This window comes from Macrotis lagotis, chromosome 4 (genome assembly GCF_037893015.1).
Source record: "Macrotis lagotis isolate mMagLag1 chromosome 4, bilby.v1.9.chrom.fasta, whole genome shotgun sequence".
Taxonomy (NCBI): domain Eukaryota; kingdom Metazoa; phylum Chordata; class Mammalia; order Peramelemorphia; family Peramelidae; genus Macrotis; species Macrotis lagotis.
Genome location: NC_133661.1, coordinates 273,797,492 through 273,820,182, shown reverse-complemented (window position 1 = coordinate 273,820,182; position 22,691 = coordinate 273,797,492). Strand labels below are relative to the sequence as shown.

The window sequence follows — 22,691 nt, the reverse complement described above, 5'->3', positions numbered from 1 at the left end:
TGCTACATTTAGAAGATTCCAGACCATTAAAAGATAACTTTATTTTAAATCCAGCTTTGTTTTCACTCTATGCATGAGACTTGAAGAAATTACAGTTTTTCTTAAATAAATTTTATGGTTATAAATTTTTCTTAAATAAATTTTATGGTTATGGTCCAGTTATATTATCTATTGTGAATTACATTATTCCTTTGTTTTATGTTGTGTTAAGGACATTTTCATTTACTGCAGTTGTTGGCATGGCCAACAAGAAATTAACTCGAGTAGGCTTACCACAGGATCTATGTGACCGGCTTAATAAACATCAGATTGTTACTTGTCAGGTAAATTTTTGTTTAATTTTTTAAAATGCAAAATATATATATTATATATACATGTATATTAAACATTTTAAAGCAAACATCTAACAAGTAAAATTCTGGGTTTTATGAAATGATATTAGATGATAATTGACTTTCAAAAAGAATTCCCTTCCTATACTTTTAAATAAGACTATTTTGGTACATTTAAAATAATGATTGGTAACTTGAAAAAATTTGATTTGTACACACTTCTTCCTGGAATGTGTTCTTTTTAGAAAAATACTTTGTAAAAAAGAAATACACTTCAAATTCACATCTGAGACATATTTCCTCATATTTCTTTGTAATTGCCCTTCCTTTCCAATTTTCCATTTCTGGTGCTGTTATTATTATATATTCAATTACTAGGACAGGAAAATTCAGAGTCATCAACAACTCTTTCCTCTCCTGAACTCCATCAGATCCAGTTTGCACTGTTGCAAAGTTATAGCAGTTCTAAGTTCACCAGTATCTTTTCTATCCATTTCTTTCTCCCCATTCACTGTGCTACCATTCTCATCCAGTTTCTCATGACTGTTTTCCTGCTTTTCCATAATATACCCTCAACTGTTCTTCCAACCCTTAGTCTATTATTTTTTTCCCTTTGTCTACACAGCTAAGATCTTCCAAAGGTACCTTCCACTTCTTCTTGTTTTTAAGTCATGTCTGATGCTCTGTGACTTCATTTGGTATTTTCTTAGAAAAGATAACTAGAGTGGTTTGCCGTTTTCATCTCTGGCTAATTTGTAAGATAAGGAAACAGAGGCAAACAAGATTAAGTGACTTAACCAGAGTCACACAGCTAGTAAGTGAGGTTGGATTTGAACTCATGAAGAGTCTTTACCTGCCCATTGTTTCTATTGGCAGGATAAACAAGGTCCTAAGCTTGTCATTGGGCTACTAGGTGGCACAGTGGATAGAATCTCAGGCTTCAAGTCAGGAAGACTCATCTTCCCCAGCTTAGATCCAGGCTCAGACACTTAAAATAGCTGTGCGATCCTGGATAAGTCACTTAACCCTGTTTGTCTCTGTTTCCCCATTTGTACAGAGAGCTTGGAGAAGAAAATGGCAAACCACTCCAGTCTTTGCCAAGAAAATCCCGGATAGGATCAAGAACAACTGAACAACAAGAAAGCCTGTGACCAAACTGTTTACAGATTAAAAATTCTCTCCAGACTTGTCACTCAGTTTCACATTACTCTGTTCAAAACTCTTTACCCTTATCTTACTGGACTACTATTTTACAAGTTCTTAGTTCAGCTCACTTTACAAATCAGCCTGATTCCTTTGACTGAAAATGTTTTTCCTCTTCTCAGATTTTCTTAGAGCTCTTTTGGTTCTCTTCTAGGTCCCAATCACATTCTGCCCTCTACCATATTTATCTATCATTATTGTATGCCTTCTAATAGAATGTTAGCTCCATAAGGTCAGAATCTGTATTATTTTAATCTTGTATGTTGTAGAACTTAATAAATATTTTGTATGATTGAATTGAATTTGTTGAATCCTATTATGCATCAAGATTACAGTCTAGTCATTAATTTATGAGAATTTCTTGTTTGTGTAAGAAATATACAAATCACATGATTATGAATGATTTCTCTTGAATGTAGTAATGATGAGATTTTTGATTCATCAGAATGAATCTGGTAGATTTAGTAATGTTTGGTAAGAACATTAAATTTGTAAGCATGGTAATTACATCAGTCTAAAGGGATTGAAAAAATAATATGATTTGGTTACCAAGATATTTTTCCCTGTATGCCATAATTTTAAGATTTTGTTGTTTATATTGAAGATATATCCTCAAATCTTTAATTAAATAACCATTTATAGCACAGCCACTAATTGAGAATTAGTTTTTTTTCCTCTAACCTCCTTTGTAATTCATGTTGGTTTAAACTGTTTCTCTTCATACTTCTATAGGATTTCTTGTGCCTTTCCTCATTGGAGCTCATGAAAATGACTGGCTTAAATTAACAGGGTGTCCGTGACCTCCTCCACACAGTTAGCAGAGCTTGTGCCCCTCAAATGCAAACTGTAAGCTTCCTTTACATTTTGGTGGTTCATTGACTGTAGAATTTTTCTTGGATTTTATAAGCTATTTTACCATGATTGATGATAACTTGTGATCATGAAACTTAGGTCCTCTCTATGCCACAGCCAGAGGTCTTATTTTAATAATTGCTGTGCTGTTTATTTTTACTAACTATAAAAATGCCTCTTGCTTCTATTCTATATTTTAATAACTTATAGCATATAACAACGATGTAAAACTGCTTTATAAAATGTTTAAACTGTAGGAACAGATCAATTTTATCTTAATTTCAATTAATTTTTTAATGAACCAACTGCACCATAAATGATATAGTGGCATCAGGTGGCATTTCTAGCCTACTTTTATAATTTCTTATTTTTAGTTTTAGTTTTAGTTGTTTTTTTTTTTTTTTTTGTGTGAGGCAATGGGGTTAAGTGGCTTGCCCAAGGCCACACAGCTAGGTAATTATTAAGTGTCTGAGGCTGGATTTGAACTCAGGTACTCCTGACTCCAGGACCGGTGCTCTGTCCACTGTGCCACCTAGCCACCCCTCTAGCCTACTTTTGATAAAATAACAGTGATTTAAAAATAAAATAATCCAATTATTTGTAAAAGGCTCATTTCAGTTCCTTGATGCTCTTCCTAAATTAGACAACAGCATGTAATGTTTTTCTTCTAGTAGTTGTAATCTGGGATTCTGCTTTTTTAATTAAAATTAAATCTCTTGTTTAATTCTAAAATGGTGTTTTGTCTATAATAGTAACATAACTTATCTATATGAAGATACAGTAAGATGTTGTACTGGTTATATAAATTTTTGTTTACAGTGTAAATAGTTTTTAGACATTCTCTCCCTTTTTGAAGAAAGTTTATATAAAGGGTATCCCAAAAGTCATAGTGTAATTTTAAGATATAGTTTAAAAAAAAACTTTTTTAGACTTTTGAGCCATCCTGTAATTTGTCTACAAGAGATCAAATTGGATTATATTTTTAATTCCTTTCCCATTTATATAGCTTTTTAAAAGTAGCCAATAATAATAATGTACACATAAATGTTTAAGATGATGGATCTAAGAGTGTGGGAAAGTTGAAGGATCAATAATGATCTGGAAGAAGCAGCCAGAAGAAACAAACTGTATCTGTCCTTCATTCTCTTAGGTGTGGGGTGGAACCTTTTTTTCTGCCATTTGGATATTGAGGGCCATACAAAATTATCATCTTAAAAATTAGGCTGCTATATTTGGTCAAAAATCTAATTAATTTGGCCTTAAAAACTACCAGATTTATTGAATTTTGAGTTCCACCTGTGATTACTGTGGCAGTGTAGTGCCAAAAGCCTTATACTGACCAGATGTCCCCTGCTCCTGTTCTAATTTCTCCTCCACCCATTCTTCCCTCTTTCATGTATCACTTTTCATGAATGCAGACACTAAATAATTTTAGAAATAAAGTTATCTTTTAAATATTATTATTTTATGAAGTCATGAGATAGTTTTTTTTTCTGAGTGTATCTGAACACTAACTGATTTCTGTGGAAACTCCTCAAAGTAATTGCAGTATTGATTGAAAGATGAATCTAATCAACTTTAGCTCCCAAAATCAAGTTTTGAGTTAGGAGTAGTGAACAAAAGTCAGTTCAGCAAGCATCTATTAAGAACTTACTGCCAGTTCTCAGTTACCTTTTTTTTTCAGAGAATTCCAGAACTGTGTTCTGCAACCCTTATCTTCCCCATGCCCTCATAATTCTCTGTGTTCTAGATCCATGTTATTGCTACATGTTCTGTAATTGAGTTATTTTTACCAGTTAGTGTAACATCAGGCGAAGGAATTGGAAGAGCAGTAAGAAATAATTTCACCCCCCAGATTAAATCACGAGTTATATCAGGTAACAAGGCACCTATGTAAGTGATTGTCAAATATTCTTGAAGTTTTGTCATCTGTTCCTTTTATTGTCTTTTGAGCTGAAGGTGAAATTTTTTTCTTTCTATCATATTACTGACAATAATGAATGGAATATTTCAATTTTGACTAATTAGCTGATTTTATGTGCCTGACAAATTCTTCCTCCAGTGCCATGAATAACTGAGGATAGGTGTAAACAGTCAGATTCTATGGAAACCACATGAAGACTAATATTTTCTAATCTTGCATATAGCGTTTTAAAAAATTATTTAAGACAATGGGATTAAGATACTTGCCCAATGTCACACAGCTAGGCAATTATTAAATTTCTGAGGTCAGATTTAATTTAGGTCCTCCTGGCTTCAGGGCCACTGCTCTATCCACTATGCCATCCAGTTGCCTTTGCTTATAGCCTTTTGACAAATTTTAGTGAAAAACCATATTTCATAAGATCTGCTTTAATAGATCCTGAAGTGAGATTCTCATCCTAACTTAGGTGGAATCCTCAAGGTCATAATCCTACAGTTGGAAGTGAAATTTGAATCCTAGGCCTGTTTCTTTTGTAGCTTCACTGTGTATTCTGTAAAAGGGGAATTATTATTGTAATTTAGATAATTCCTGTGATGTACTAAGATGAAAGAGAAGGAAAAGGGACTGAGAATTTATGTAGCACCTACTGTATGCCCTGTACTGTGATTTTTTTTTTCTTAACAAATCTTCACAACAATCCTGGGAGGTAGGTGTTATTTATCCCCACTTAAAGATGTGGAAACTGAGGCAAGAAAAATTTAAGTGAATTGCCTAGGATCCCACAACTCAAAAGTATGTGAGGTTGGGTTTGAATTAAGGTCTTCCTGACTGAGCCCAGCACTCTATCTAGCTACCTAATGTGGCAGGTGGAGTAGAGTCATGTTGGCAGAGCTTTGTGAGCTTTTAGAGCGGAAAGTGCTACAGTTGGAGCTGTGTAACTTGCATGTGGTTTTCTGAAATTCAGTTTTCTGTCTTATCTCCATCTCTGCCCCTGAGAAAGCAAAAAAAAATGAAACTGGTCAGAAACATGTATACACAAACAAAACAAATTTTCACCTTACTAATGTCCAGAAAATTCAAAATAGGACAAAAAACTCCCATTAGCTTTAGTCTTTCTTTGAGTTCATTACTTCTGTATTTATGAACTATCTGGAATTATGATTGGTCATGGTGTTGATTAGAGTTCCTAAGTTTTTCAAAGTTATTTGTCTTTACAATATTGTTATTGTTATAATTTGTCCTCCTGTTTCTGCTCATTTTACTTTTGAAGATCATTTTTATGCTATAAATTTATTTACTTCTATCACATATAACAGTTGAATGTTGGCAAGAGCAAATGGTAAGTAATTTGCCTGTTTCAGGGAGGCTGATATCTTTTGCTGTCATAACAAAATGCTGGGTGGTTAGGTGAAGCCCCACATTGGACATCAATTATGCAAACACAAATTACACATTGTAATTGTATTTATTTTTTAAAAGAAAGTCAGTTTTTCTAAAAAGCTTTTTTTTTTTTTAAAGAGCCTGATATTTTTAAATTTACATGTGAAGTGTTACATTTAAAGAGCTGATGGCTTGTTTCTTTGTCTTGGAACAAGCCTTTAACATCCCATCAATCAGGTTTTTGCAAGGCAAATGCGGTTAAGTGGCTTGCCCAAGGTCACACAGCTAGGTAATTATTAAGTGTCTGAGACCAGATTTGAATCCAGGTACTCCAAGGCTGGTGCTTTATCCACTACGCCACCTAGCCGCCCCTCGGGGGTTGCCTTTTAATAATTTTTTTTCAGAGTGTTAATTTTCTGAACTTTTGACTCATTTAGGTCTATAAAAAACTATTACAAAATAAGAAATGAAAGAGTGCCTAAGCTTCATTGAAAACTAGAGGAAAAATTTTTTCTGGGATGTCTGACTTCTTTATGAGGTAAGGATGTTCAGACAGTATCTCATAAAAACAGTGATGTGGAATAATTGGTTTTATGAATACTTGTAGTACTCTGTGTATGTATATATAAATTTAAGGGTTTGGGGCATTGAGAATTGTAAGGTTTAGCATTGGTAATACGATATTTGAGGGTGCAAATGAAATTCTGGAGTAAATGCTATAGGCTTTGATTAACCAATTGAATAAGAACTCTTATTTTCTTTATTGATTTCTTAAGCCTCATTTCTGTTTAGGCTTATGAAATGAAATTACAGAGGTCTGGTGACCTTTCTTCAGCTTTCTTAGCCACAACCCTTTCCAGGTTAGATGAAGCCCTACATGGAGGTTTGCCCTGTGGCTCACTCACAGAGGTAAGCAAAAGATTTCTTTTTTTATTTTGTAACTAATAGTCAATTAATCCATAAATATTAATAAAATGGATGTAGCCCAGGTAGAAGTAGGTTAATAAAATCAGTTATTTCACAAGAATTTGTTTTATCTCCAGAAGTAGATTATGAGTACTTTGAATACAGGAACCATATTCCTATTCTTTTTTTTTTTTTCAGTACCCTTTATACCTTACCTTTTGACTGGTGCCCTTAAACTCACACCTTTTCTATCTCCTCTGGGACTTTGTTTTCTCAGTCAACCCCTCCTCTTTCATCTTTAATCCCTCCTTGAATAGGCTTCTCCCCCTCCCTAAAAATATGCTTAGGTTTTTCCCATTGTAAGGAAAAAAGCTAGCTGAGGCAAGGAGGATGGTTCTCTTATCATCTGATGCCAAATAGATATAATAAGCAGGAGTCTTTGAGTTGCTGAGGGGAGTTGAGATGGAAACTGTACTCTGAATTACTGACATTAAAGTTTGTGAGCAGCTGTCCCTATAATGTGTCCTATGAAAATCAATTACCTTGTATTTTTCATGCCCACTATCTCTTAGCTGACCACCTCACCATCTACTTCACTGAGAAGACTGAGGTCACCTTAACACAAACTCTTCTTTTGTCTATACTGTTTTCACCCTCTCCTCCTTCCTGCTATGGTTTTGTTAATGGAAATGACAATAAAGAACATACATTACCCTTTGCTTTGCTGTTGAATTTTAAGAAACACTGGGTCTTTGTTTTTGAGTTATAGCTGTAACCTTCTGTTTTTTTTTTTTTTTTTTTTTTTTTAGGTTTTTTCTAGGCAGTGGGGTTAAGTGGCTTGCCCAAGGCCACACAGCTAGGTAATTATTAAGTGTCTGAGACCAGATTTGAACCCAGGTACTCCTGACTCCAGGGCTGGTGCTTTATCCACTTTATCCACTTGCACCCCCTAGCCGCCCCCAAAACCTTCTGTTTAGGAAAACCTCTTTTTAGAATGGAAGCTCCTAAAGCAAGCCACTTAACACCATTTGCCTTGCAAAAAACCTAAAAAAAGAAATACATATATATATATATATATATATATATATATATATATATATATATATATATATATATATGAAGTAGAATGGAAGTTCCTTGAGACAATGAATTGTCTTTCTTTTTTTATTTGTATCCCCAGTGTTTTACCCCATATGATCAATGGCCCACTAGGTGACATTCCTGAGTGTGACCTGAACCAGATTAAAATGTAATTGGGAAATGTTTAACAAGTTAAATAAAAATCTAATCTATATGGTTTTGTAAGTGGTTTTATAAATCAGTATGAGAACCAACTAGGTGGTGCAGTAGATAAAGCCATAGGCTTTGAGTGAGGAAGACTCAGGCTCAAATATGGCCTCAGATACTTCTTAGCAATGTGCTGGGCAAACCATTTTAAACTTTTTTGCCTCGGTTTCCTTATCTGTAAAATGAGTTGGAGAAAGGAATGGCAAATCACTCCATTATCTATGCTAAGAAAACCCCACATGGGGTTATGAAGAATCAGACATAACTGAAACTATTGAACGAAGAAAACAAAGTACATATGAGGCCCAGAGGGATCTTGTTCCATTTGGGTCTTGACACCATTTGAATTTTTATCCATAGTAAGGGCTTAATAAATGCTTTTCCATTCATTCATTCTGACTTCTCTCCTGTTGGAGAAGATGAATGATCTCTTATCTTTTCAAGGTTAATAGTTTCCCTTATGCCTTAATGCTGCCCCTTTTTATGTTCTAGCTATATGCTTTCTCTATCTGGTGGGTCCTTCTGTGATATCTATAAATAATAATAGCTGGTATTTTCACTACACTTTTAAGATTTCAAAGTGCTTTACAGATGTTATCTTCTTTTTTTAAAAGATTTTATTTGAGTTTTGAGTTTTATAATTTTTCTCCCAATCTTACTCCCCCCCCCATGGAAAGCTGTCAGTCTATTTTGTTTCCATGTTGTACATTGATCCAGATTGAGTGTGATGAGAGAGAATTCACATCCTTAAGGAAGAAACAAAACAAGTATGAGAGGTAACAAGATCAGACAATAAGATATCTGGTTGTTTTTTCTAAATTAAAGGGAATAGTCCTTGAAATTTGTTCAAACTCCATGGCTCTTTATCTGGATACAGATGGTATTCTCCATTGCAGACAGCCCTAAATTATCCCTGGTTCTTGCACTGATGGAATGAGCAAGTCCATTGAGGTTGAACATCACCCCCATGTTGCTGTTAGGGTGTACAGTGTTTTTCTGGTTCTGCTCATCTCACTCAGCATCAGTTCATGCAAATCCCTCCAGGCTTCCCTGAATTCCCATCCCTCCTGGTTTCTAATAGAACAATAGTGTTCTTTGACATACATATACTAAAGTTTGCTAAGCCATTCCCCAGTTGAAGGACATTTACTTGATTTCCAGTTTTTTGCCACCACAAACAGGGCTGCTATGAATATTTTTTTACAAGTGATGTTTTTACCTTTTTTCATCATCTCTTCAGGTTATAGACCCAGTAGTGGTATTGCTGGATCAAAGAGTATGCTCATTTTTGTTGCCCTTTGGGAGTAGTTCCAAATAGCTCTCCAGAAAGGTTGGATGAGTTCACAGCTCCACCAAGAGTGTAATAGTGTCCCAGATTTCCCACAACCTTTCCAAAAATGATCATTGTCCTTTCTGGTCATATTGGCCAGTCTGAGAGGTGTGAGGTGGTACCTCAGAGAAGCTTTAATTTGCATTTCTGTAGTAATGATTTAGAGCAATTTTTCATATTGGCTATGGATTGCTTTGATCTCTGTAAATTGCCTTTGCATATCCTTTGACCATTTGTCAATTGGGGTATGGTTGTTTTTTTTTTAAATATGACTCAGTTCTCTGTATATTTTAGAAATGAGTCCTTTGTCAGAATCATTAGTTGTAAAGATTGTTTCCCAATTTACTACATTTCTTTTGATCTTGGTTACAGTCGTTTTATTTGTGCAAAAGCTTTTTAATTTAATGTAATCGAAATCATCCAGATTGTTTTTGGTGATGTTCTCCATCTCTTCCTTAGTCATAAACTGCTCCCCTTTCCATAGATCTGACAGGTAAACTAGTCCTTGATCTTCTAATTTGCTCATAGTATTGTTTTATTATGTCTAAATCCTGTAACCATTTGGATTTTATCTTGGTGTTAGGTGTTGGTTTAATCTAAGTTTCTTCCACACTAACTTCCAATTTTCCCTGCAGTTTTTATCAAAGAGAGAGTTTTTATCCCAATAGCTGGACTCTTTGGGTTTAATCAAACAGCAGATTACTATAATCATCTGCTTTTGCACCTAGTCTATTCCACTGGTCCGCCACTCTATTTCTTAGCCAATAGCAAACACTTTTGATAACTGATGCTTTATAATATATTTTTGACAGGTAGGGGTAAGCCCCCTTCTTATGCACTTTTCTTTCATTAAATTCCTGGAAATTATTGACTTTTTATTTCTCCATATAAATTTACTTAGAATTTTTTCTAATTCATATCTATCTATCTATCTATCTATCTATCTATCTATCTATCTATCTATCTATCTACCTCTCAGATTGTTCCTTCTCATTTTGGGGGTGCTATTTCTTTTTTTTTTTGGAAGGCAACTGAGGTTAAGTGATTTGCCCAAGGCCACATACCTAGGTAATTATTAAGTGTCTGAGTTCAGATTTGAACTCAGGTACTTCTGACTCCAGGGCCAGTGCTCTATCCACAGTGCCCCGGGACATTTCTTTTTCTTTTTCCAGTCTCTTTTTGTTGAACGAAACCACTTTTAGGACTTTATTTCTTGGGACCATTTCAATTCATCTTCTGGCTACTACTAACTTCATGGCTAGCAAACTGCCATCGCTAAAAAGAAATTATTCTCATCTATTTCATCCTCTTCTTCTTCAGTCCTATCACACTCATATTGAAATACTTCTTGCTCTCATCTGTCACCTCTAGACTTTTTCTTTATTGTCATAATTGAGCAATTTCTCCTCTTATGAAATTCATTTTAAAAAACAGTATTCATTATATTCAGATTATGGAGGTTTTTCTAACTACCCCTGGATCATTTCCTCTTTTTTCTCAAGGAGTTCAGCACTTGGCTCACTGTCTTTCTCTCCCAACTTCTGCCTTTATTTTAGTGGACTTTAGTGTTCAGGTTGATGCTTCCCCAAATAACCTAACCTCCTAGTTCCTCAGTTTCAGTCCCCTTATCAGCCACATATAGGGAGGGTCACACTCTGAATCACCATTACTTATCTACTTCCTTGATTATAAACTCTGATATTCTCAGATTGCATCAAAAATCCTTATTCCATCTTTTTCTTCTAAACTTACTGTTCCCTCTTATTGCAACCTTCAAGTCCTATAGCTCTCAGTATTCTTTCAGGTCATTAACTCCATTTCATTTTTAAAAGCCCTTTAGAACCTTCCCCTTATCTATCTTTATTGCTTCATCACACATTACTTTTCTTCCTGCACTCTCTTAGTCCAGCCAAGTTGACTATTTTTTCCCCATGGATGACATTCTATTTTCTATCACTTTATTTTGTACTAGCCATCCCATATGCACGCAAATCATTGTCTTCATCTCTATCTCATAGAATACCCCTCTTCTTTCAAGCTGCAACCCAAACACTGTGTTCTTTATGAAGCTTTTCACAATTACTCCTGACTGCTAATTCCTCTTCCCTCTACAACTGCCTTGTGTTTAACCACCTTTTTTGAATTTTGCATTTATTTAGTGTTGCTGTTCAAGTATGATTCTTTGTGACCCCATGGGCCATCCTGTTGATGGAATTTTCTTGGCAAATATACTGAAGTGGTTTGCCATTTTCTTTTTCATTGAATAAAGGCAAATGGAGATTCAGTGACTTGCCCAGGGTCTTTCAGCTAGTGTCTGAGGGAAGATGTGCACTCAGGTCCTCCTGACTTCAGGACCAGTGTTTTATCTACTATGTCACGTGGTGTCTTCCTATTTATTCTGTATACAATTTAATTGAAAAGATACTTATGTTTACTCATTACCCTTAGAATATGTGTTCCTTGGAAATAGGCTTCTCCTCCCGCATTTCCCTTTCATCTAGCAAAGTTTTTGGCATTTAGTAGGCATTTAATCAATGCTTGGTGATTGATTTCTGCCAAAGCAATCTTCCTAATGCAGCTCAGATCAGTTAATAAACCTGTTAACCACTGCAGCACCTTCCTTTTTGTAGAATAAAATATAAATGCCTTCTCCTTGCCGAATAATGCTCCAGTTTATCTTTTTAACCTTATTTCATACTATTCTCCTGTGTTTATCTCCTAAAGAGAACACTCTGGATGCACTGCACCTCTCTGCCTGCTCACATCTTTTTGTTTCTTAATTACTTAACAAATGCTCCATGAAGTGTCTGAACTCTCCCCATATAAAAACGATTCCCTCTTTTCCCAGAGGGAGAGCAGAGCATTCCAGGTATAGGGGATTGACTGGATGGGAAGAGGTGGGGGGGTGGGAGAGTGAAAGGTGAAAGTAAATGACATAATTAAAGTCAGTACTCCTAGTCCCTCATAGATTCATCTCTCATTATAATATACATTCTCTCATTACTTGTTAACCAATCAGGGTTGATTGCCACTCTCAGGAACACCCAATTCTTCCAAAGGGCATTTAAGTGTTGAATTGGTTCGATGGGGGTCTTTGACATTTGAAAATTCCACTAAACCCTTTTGTTAATTATTGCTAGCAGGATTAAGAAAATGATTAATTATCCAGAAACTATGTCTATTAAATTTTTTATATCATAAGACAGACTAATTAAAAGAACATGGCAGTAGTTTAGAGGAGAGTTGATAAGGCCCCAAACTAGGATGGTGGACTTTGTGAATTGCTCAAAAGGGGACTTTTGATAGTGAAATGAATGGAAAATCATCTCCATCAGTTTCTTGGAAAACTGACAACTTTTGTTTAAATAGTGTTATTGCATTTTTTAGTATTTATTTACTTTTTATTATAATTTAATTACTAAAAAGAGAACCTTTTAAAATTTCCATTAATTTAGTACCATTCCCTAATATATATTTATTTTTATTATAATTTCATTGCTGGAATAGAACTTTATCCTCAAATTTTATTAGCTTATTTTATTCCCTCCCTCCCCCTGAAGATTTTTTAATGATTTTTTTTGCTTGAGAAAGCTTTTTCCTATTAAAAATGAAAAAAAAAATTAAATAAAATCTGTAAAGTTTGTTGCCATGAATTCATTTTTTTTCTCTCAGTTTTGTATTTCAGAAATATTGGTAGAGGTGTCAAATGGAGTTTGTTCAGTCTTGTTTCTGGTGAGGATTTAAGATGCCAAAAAGTTAATAACTAGATTTTACAGATTCCAGGGGCATCTTAGACTTGAAAGTTAGTTAGGAAAAAAAGGGTTTTTAGATGACTGAGAGAGTGAGTATAAATCTAAATACCCAACTGTAGTATTTAATAATATTTCTTTCCTGACAACTGTTAACTTAAAAAGAAGCAAATCACTGTTATTGGAATCATACCTTAAGGACTTTACTAGTTTTGGTTTTATGTATTCAGGTAGAACTTTACTTAGTAATAATAGAAGTAGATAATTATTGCTTAGGCCAAGGAAAAGAAAGCAGATGGAAAGCAAGGAAACTTAAAATTTGAGGGATTTGGGAAGGCAAATGAATTGTGGAGTACTAGGCTGTTTACTATGAGTACCTTGTTCCATAGAGTGCAAATTTGTTATTTGTCTGGCAGGGACTGATTAGTTTCATCTCTGAGCTTTATAGCTGAAAAGTCTGGGGAAAAGGTTGTTTTTAATATGGGACTCTTAGGGATGTTTGTGGTTAGCTTTGCATAAAGTACATTTTAGCACTCTAATCTTCAGTTCAATCAACTTTTGGAAACTAATGTCAAAAAAAAGAAGAGGCTAGAATACTCTTTTTTTTTTTTTTTAGTTTTTAGTTTTTCAAGGCAATGGGTTTAAGTGGCTTGCCCAAGGCCACACAGCTAGGTAATTTAATTAAGTGTCTGAGGCTGGATTTGAACTCCTGACTCCAAGGGCTGGTGCTCTATCCACTGTGCCACCTAGCCACCCCTATAATACTCCTATAATTAAATCAAAATCACCTCCATGATAGTATGGAAGTAGGCCAAAATTTCTGCCTTGAATATTGTACTTAATCTTATCTAAATATTTAACATGAATCAGAATTTTTATGATGTTTAGGGTTTTTTTTTTGTTTTTTTTTTTTTTACAACTAGTAGGCAAAGGGAATAGAAAGTGAGGCCTGGAGTTCAAATCTAGCTTCAGACATTTAGATGCAATGTGACTCTGGGCAAGTCACTTCTTTCTACCTTAGTTTCCTTATCTGTACAATGGATTAATAATAACACCTACCTACCAGGATTTTTGTGAAAATAAAATGAGATACTTCAAAGTGTGCTAAAAGTCTCAGTGTGGCTTCAGCTATTAAGACTTTAATATTAAGTAATATAGAGCAACATCAGACTTAGCATTAAATTTTAGTTTGTATCTATGTAGAAATATAAATATTTAATTTAAAAAATTTAATAACATAACTGCACAAACATTTTTGGGACATTCTATATTTACAAAGTGCTTTACAAATCTTAAACCTCTTTTTAAATGCTAGTTATTTTGGTTAATTCAGTAGTGTCTATGCTTTGTCCATGCTTAAAAGGGGATCTCCTTTTAGCAATTTAGTTTTGTTTTGGTAGAGAGTGAGACAGGATGTCAGTGTCCTATTTTGGCAATTGTTCTTTTCCCTGAAAAAGCAGAATGTTCCCATTTAAAAACAGCTGTTTTCCTGAAAGTGATATAATCTATGTTGTAACATAGCAGTTTTACAGAGAAAATAACTAAGATTGGTTTAGTCTGAGAGTTCCTTTCTTATTGCTCCATAAATATTCCACTTATTATCTTCTTTATATTGGGCAACTTAATGCCCTTTATTAATTTTTCCACTTTGAAACACTTATTCTGCCTTGGCTGAGTATGTTTTATAAAAGCATTTGGATGGGATAAATATTGAACATACTATCTTACGGAGATTTTTTTTTTTATATTGACCAGGACAAATTTTTTTTGTTTTATATCAGAATAAACTGTCAATCAATTGATAAATGCTCTTTGATTTATTTTTCTTGTAACACACGTCTTCTGGTTTTGTTGACCATGTAGCTTGTGGTGAGTTGTCATCATTTCCACACCCTCCCTCCCCCATCTCCCTCCTTGTCCTGATCCTAGCAACTATCAGTGTGACATAAAAGTTAGTGGAGAGAATCCAAGATATAACACTTTCCACATGTTGTTATTGTAAAGTAATTCAAGTGGGAGGTTTTTAAAATGACAAGGTACAGCTTGGTCTTTTTGTCTAAGGGTTAGGAGTTTTGTGTTTTTTTGGTTTGTTTTGATTTTTCCACATTTTTAGATGTTTGAGGAGTTGATTTTATTTTAAAGGTAGACTCAAGGTCTCCAGATATGAACATTACTTAAAAAAAAGAATAAAGTAAGCTTATTTTAATATGGTACATTTTTATTGAAATCTTTTTGACATCTCTGTTTCCCATTGTGTATGTTCTCTCTCCCCTTCCCAAGAGGGATGTACCCATTCCTAACAACTGAGAATAAAAAAGAGGGTTTAGTCAAACTTAATTATCTTATCAAAAAGAGCCTGACATTATATGCATTGCTTTACTCTGGTATCCCAATTCTGCAAAAAAGTTTGGGGAAGTGTCTTTGAAAGTAAACTTTTTTTTGCAAGTCATTGTGGTTAAGTGACTTGTCCAAGGTCACACAGGCAATTATTAAGTATCTGAGGTCATATTTGAACTCAGGTACTTGTGACTCCAGGGCCAGTGCTTTACCCATCTAACTGCCCCTGAAAGTTTACTTTGAAAGTGGAGACACTTTGGATAATTTAAAATACGGTTTAAGATTTCTGTTTGTCTTACTTTTTCCAGTTACAGCCAACCAGACCTCACATTTTCCCTCAGCAGTGTTATTCTGGAACATTGCCAAGTTCACATCTGACTTTTGTTAAAAGGCATTACATTTTAGCTTCTTTCCCCAACTTAAGTATATAGGCTTTACCTATTGAAACTTACAGGTTCTGGCAGCATTTTCCATAGTGCTTAAGGACTATAGCATATAACTTGCAAAGAAAATGACTGCATTGAGTACAGTTTTAGTTTAGTTTAGCTAGACTAGAGACAGTTGTGTTTTTCTTATCTGGGAAATAATCCTCTTTCCTCTTCAAGAGTTGACTGTTTTCACTTTTTGCTTCTCTGCTGATATGTGAAGCTCTATATTACTTGTTGTTTCTTGCCCATTTTTTCCTCTTGATTTTTACATTTCCTAACCTTTAGTCATTCAAATTCATTTTGACTAATCCTAATAGTATTTTATTGGTATATTCTGTATATGTATTTAGTTTTGAGTTGCCAGGAAGCAAATGACTTAAGACAATTCTAACCCTGGTAAATACTCTGTTTAACCACCATTGGTGTTGAAACTAGAAACAGAATCAACACTTGAAATTTTGTGGTTTGGATGTTAGAACACTATGGAAGGAAGATTCTGTACTCTGTCCTTCAGGTATAAATTTACTTGAGTTAAATTAATTGATTAAATAGATTTAAATTCTAAACATCTTTGCTTAGAGAGAGAAACTCCAAAGGGGGCAGAAATCTAACTTAAAATTTAAAAAGTTTAAGAACAAGGACAAATTCCAAAGTTAAGATAAGATCAAGGTAAAACCCCAAGCAACAATAGTCATTTAACTTTAGGAGCACCCTGGAGAATCAGTTTCTTAAAACTATCCATTTTTTCTTGAATAATTTTCTTTTAACCCTAGCAAAGATGAACTGAAGAGATAATTCTATTAGCTGAATTAATCAAAGACTTCTTTTCTTAGTTTGATCATTTTCCCTAATCGAATCAAAACCATAGGGAAACATTTTTACAGATATTAACTCTTCAGTTCTCAGAAGGTTCATGGGACATAGGGAGTGAATTTTATGTAATTGAAAGATGCTGGTCTCAAAACTTAATGATCAAAGTCCGTTATTTCTTTTTTCTTTTAGGTTTATGCAAGGCAAATGCAATTAAGTGACTTGCCCAAGGCCACATAGCTAGGTAATTTTTAAGTGTCTGAGGCCAGATTTGAACTCAGGTACTCCTGACTTCAGGCCACTGCTCTATCCACTGTGCCACCTAGCCACCCCCAAAGTCCATTATTTCTTGCCAACTGTCCTTAGTTATATTGATATAACATGCAGAGACTTTTCATCTTTTGAGATATGTTTCGGATATGTGTGTTTGTCTCAGAATGAGATTTACTCCCCCTACCCCAGATTTTGATTCTTTAGTAGAAGTTCAAGACTGCCAGAACAACAGCACAAAACATAAACCTTGTCTCAAATTGAACTTATATCAAGAACAACACTTTTATTTAGGCTCCTACCATCTTGTTCAGTATTGATTGTATTGCCTTCTCAGCTAGGTACTTTTGATATGGGGACTGAACTCAATTCCATTTTGGTCTATTGAGGGTACAGGTGGACATCATTTAGACTTTTCCAAACAGCACCTGTCTTTTTCTCTGTAATGGTCAGGGCTGACTTTCTTCCACATTCACAGAGGTCATAATCCTTAGTGAGGATGTAGCTGAACCTTGACTAGCCATTGGCTAACTGCTTTATAATTATATCAGTTTTTGATCAAGCTACTTCTAAACATCTTATTAACACCTTATTAACAGTAAACATTAGCTCTTTGTACTTTGAGGACTTTAACACTTGTTAGTTGCCCTTTATCTTCTATAGTTTTATAACTTGGGAGGAAATCACTTGATCAGGGTGACAATATACTGTACTTCCTCCCCCCATGCCATTCTCTCCCCTGTCCTTTTTATAAAAGGGATTATGTTTCACTTTTGCCTTTTCCTCTGTTTAAAAACCTAGTTGAACATACAATTCAAAGGACTTTGTAATGGTTAAGTTGGTTGGTAATCTTCTTTAAGTTTTGATTGTGTGTTTAAATTAATATGTTGCCTATGTTTATGGGATTCATTTATGTATTTATCATTTTCTTTCACTATAAACTCCTTAAAGTCATTGACTGTCTTATTCAACTTTCTCATTTCCTAGCATTGGAATTTGTATATATTACTCTTTATAAAGATATTAACTATCTCTTAATGGTTGAATTTGATAGACTTCTACTTAGTTCTTATGGTGCTTTGACCTCTAGCACTTGATGTGGTTATCTAATCCTTAATACTTTATTCTCTTTGTTTATATGATACTGCTCTCTTGGTTTTTCTCCTATCTGTGCCTCCTTAGTCTCCTTTGTTGGATCATCTTCTGAATTCTAACCCCCCCCCCCAATTGTGGATTTACCCTAGTGCTCCAGGGCTCTTGGCCCCAATCATTCACTTCATAATTCTTCTCGGTGACTTAATTGGCTTTCATGTGTTCATTGATCCATTTTTGCGCACATAATTCAAGGCCTATGATTCTAGCTCTGATCTCTCAACTGAATTCTAGACCCACAACACCAACTATTCTATGTACCAAGTTTCAAACTGATATATTGTGTAGGCATCTTCAATTAGACATGTCTAAAATAGCCTCTCCTCCCACATTCCACACCCTTACTAATAATTTCTGTTTCTGTTGAGGATTGCAATATTCTTTTAGTTCAACTTGGCCATCTCTGTAATATCTTATATGTACCATACTAGTTCAGACTGTCATCATCTTTCACTTGGAATGTTAGATAGGTCTTCCTTCTCCAATACAACCTCCGCAAATTTATCAATGTGATATTTTTTTAAAAAAGATTTTATTTATTTTGAGTTTTACAATTTTTCCCTCATTCTTGCTTCTCTCCCTCCCACCCCCCCACAGAAGGCATTCTGTTAGTCTTTACATTGTTTCCATAGTATACATTGATCTCAGTTGAATGTGATAAAAGAGAAATCATATCTTTAAGGAAGAAAAATAAAGTAGAAGAGATAGCAAAATTACATAATAGGATAACAGCTTTTTCCTAAACTGAAGGTAAGAGTCTTTGGTCTTCCTTCAAACTCCACAATTCTTTCTCTGGATACAGAAGGTATTCTCCATTGCAGATAGCCCCAAATTGTCCCTGATTGTTGCACTGAAGGAATGAGCGAGTCCATCAAGGTTGATCACCCCTATGTTGCTGTTAGGGTGTACAATGTTTTTCTGGTTCTGCTCATCTCACTCAGCATTAGTTCAGGCAAATCCTTCCATGCTTCCTTGAATTCCCATCCCTCTTGATTTCTAATAGAACAATAGTGTTCCATGACATACATATACCACAGTTTGTTAAGCCATTCCCCAATTGAAGGACATTCACTTAATTTCCAATTCTTTGCCACCACAAACAGGGCTGTTATGAGTATTTTTTTTTTAGGTTTTCTTTGCAAGGAAAATGGGGTTAAGTGGCTTGCCCAAGGCCACACAGCTAGGTAATATAAGTGTCTGAGGCTGGATTTGAGCTCAGGTACTCCTGACTCCAGGGCTGGTGCTCTATCCACTGCACCACCTAGCCACCCTGTTATAAGTATTTTTGTACAAGTGATGTTTTTACCCTTTTTCATCATCTCTTCAGACCAGTAGTGGTATTGTTAGAACAAAGGGTATGCTCAATGTGATAGTCTTAAAGCACAGATAAAACCAAATCCTTCCCCTACTGGATAAAATCCAGTGACTCATTGCAATTAAAATAAATTATCTCCTCTGTATAGCTTTTAAAGCCTACCATCTTCCTTTCCAAGCTTCTTATTATTCCTTTCTTATATGGTCCAGACAAATTGACTTTCATGACATTCCTCACATGTAACACTCCTCCTATTGCCTTGTTTATTCATGGACCATTCCCTATGCCTCCTCCACTTTCCAATTAGAACAGACTGGTCAGTTTGCTCCTCTGTCTCTTGCCTCTGCCTTTTTTCTTTATTTTTTTTGGAAATAAAATGAAAATTTATTAAAAAAGTTATAAGACATAAGGAAGGGAGAGAGAGAGAGAGAGAGAGAGAGAGAGAGAGAGAGAGATAAAAGAACAGCCAAGCAGCCTTGGCTGGGCCATGGTCAGAGGAGTCTGAGCCAGCTTTTCCTGTCTTTGCATGGGTGGTTGCCTCTTTTTTTGTGGAATGTACTTCCTTCTCACCTACCACTTCTTAAAATCACTAGCTTTCTGCAAAGTACAGGTAACCTTCTACTTCCTACATGAGATCTTTTTTTATCTCTCTAGCTTTTAGTTCTTACCTCCTAAAACTACCTTGTATTTATTCTCTACTAATTTTATGTGTGTATGTGTGTGTGTATGTGTATGTATATACATGTTGCTTCTGCTGATAAATTAAAAAATCCTTGAAAGTAGACTTTTGGATTATTTTTGTCTTTGTATCTCCTGCATCTGATACATATCAGAGACTTTATACTTGTTGATTAATTAATTAGGGGATCCCTAAGTAAATGTTTGTTCAACTGTATTTAATAATGACTTCTAGCATGAAAAGACATAGAGGAGTTCCAGGTTCCCCTATACTCTCATAAAGCTATCAGTGCAGTAGAAGGAACAGTGATAAAGAAAACCATTGAGAAAGGACTCTAAGCACCAGTGAGTCCAGGACTTTTTAAGAAGTCTGACAAAGACCTGTGGTGACTGAGCAGAGAAAAGGTAGATATTAGGTGGAGACAAGGTCAAGCTGGTATGCAGATAACTGAGGGAGCACTTAGAAAGCAAAACTTTTGTGGATCTTGTTGCAAGCCTGCTACCAGTGCTTAGGTAATATCTGCTGGGTTAAGTTAGGTTCACAATTAGGGAAACTACTCCATATTTTGGACTTTGTAAACAAAAGGAGTTAGACAAGGGGCTGATGCTACAAGCTAAGTCAAGTCACCAGGAAACTGAGTCAAAACTTAAAGATTCCTTCAGAAGATGGGGCCTAATTTTAGACATGGTGATGAGGATCAAGCAGAGCCTGTTTACCCCATGCAAGATTTTGGAAGTGATCATAGTCTGACAAAAGTACAAAGTCTCAATCAAAAAATGGAGATATTAATAAACATAAGAAAACACTGGCAATGAAGAAATATTATGCATTAAGAAGCCCAAGAAGTTAAAACAGAAATATAAAGTAATGCTATATTAAATCTAAGAACTTTAGAGAAAAGAATGGCTTGACCCATACTGGAAGAAATAAAGCAATAGGACCAAAGGTAATTTTTAAATAAAATGAGAATTAGGGAAGAAAGACTGGGAAGGAAAATTAATACTTTGGAACACTTTCTCTTCAAGTATTTTTTAAAAAAATTAACTGATCGATTTTTGTTTTTTACATTTTAAATTTATTTACAGATTGCTAAAATAGTCTTCTAAGAGTAAGTATAATTCCCCTTCCCCCACAAAAAATAGAAAAACCTGATGAAAAGTAAAGTGAAAGAAAAGAAAATTGTATTTCAGTCTGTGTTCAGATACTATCAGCTCTATTTCTGGGGTAGATCGCATTATTTATCATAGGTGCATCAGGGAAGTTGCTTCCATAGTTGCTGTTTCTGATAGTAATTCCTTCTATCCATTCCTCCCCACTCCCATTTATTCTCTTTTCTCTTTCTTTTCACTTTGTTCCTCCTCAGAAGTAAGCCATTGGGCATCTGAGTGGTACAGTGGATAGAGAACTGGCCCTGGAGCCAGGAGGCACCAAACCTACATCCAACCCAGAAACCCAACAACTACCCAGCCTTGTGATCCTAGACAGGCCATTCAAACTCACCACTTTGCAAAAAAAACCCCAAAACATGTATCTGACTACCCTCTCCCCTATCACCTGCACTGCTCTCCCCCTCCCCCTGTCCCCTTCCTCCCATCCCCTTCCTCGCCTTTGTCCTCTAGGGTAAGAGATTTCTATTAAAGTGTTTTCTCTCTGAACCATTTTTGATGAGAATGAAGGCTCACTCATTCCCCCCTCACCTTTCCCCCTTCCAGACCATTGCAAAAGCTCTTTCTTGATTCTTTTACATGAAATATCTTAGCCCATTCTTCTTCTCTCCCTTTCTTCCAGTACATTGCTTTTTCACTCATTGACTCCATTTTTATAATATGTTATACTTTCATATTCAGCTCTCTCCTGTACCTTGTCTATATATGCTTCTCCTAACTGCTCTATTAATTGAGATGGTTCATATAAGTTAACAGTATTTTCTTCCCATGCAGGAATACACACAGTTCATCATCATCATCATCATCATCATTAAATCCCTCATAATTTACACTTCCCATCCACCCTCTCTGTGGTTCACCTGACTCCTGTACTTGGAGATAAGCCTTTCTGTTCAATTCTGGTTGTTTCATCAGGAAATTTTGAAAGTCCCCTATTTCATTGAATGTCCATGTTTTCTCCTGGAAGAGGATGTTCAGTTTTGTTGGGTAGTTTATTCTCAGTTTCATTCGAAGATCTTTTGCCTTCTAGAATATTATATTCCAAGCTCTACAAACTCTTAATGGAGACACTGCTAAGTCCTGGGTAATCTTGACTGCAGCACCATGATATTTGAATTGGTTTTTTTTTTTTCTGGCTGCTTGTAGTATTTTCTCTATGACTTGGGAGTTCTGGAATTTGGTATCTCTGGTATACCATTTCTGGTATCTCTTTTAGGAGGAGATCAGTAGATTCCTTCAATTTCTATTTTGCTGTCTGCTTCTGGGATATCAGGGCAACTTTCCTGTAGAAATTCTTTAAAAATGAAGTCAAAGCTCTTTTCCTGGTCATGTATTTCAAGTAACCCCATAATTTTTAAATTGTTTCTTCTAGGGGGCAGTTAGGTGATGTAGTGGATAGAGAACTGACCCTGAGTCCAAGTCTGGCCTCAGTCACTTAATAATTGCCTAGCTATGTTTCCTTGGGCAAGTCACTTAACCCCATTGCCTTAAAGAGATAAAAACATTTTTTTAAAATGGTCTCTTCTGGACCTGTTTTCTAGGGCAGTTTTTCCAAAGAGATATTTAATATT

General features: G+C 35.2%; 1 protein-coding gene across 1 annotated transcript in view; it reads left to right on the top strand.

The window, feature by feature from the left end:
• Positions 1–22,691, top strand: part of RAD51B (RAD51 paralog B) — an 832,520-nt gene that overhangs the window by 1,682 nt on the left and 808,147 nt on the right. Inside the window, 3 exon segments of the mRNA XM_074236283.1 lie at positions 212–323; positions 2,268–2,381; positions 6,484–6,600. Of these exon segments, the coding sequence (XP_074092384.1) occupies positions 240–323; positions 2,268–2,381; positions 6,484–6,600 (315 nt within the window). The 5' untranslated portion in view covers positions 212–239.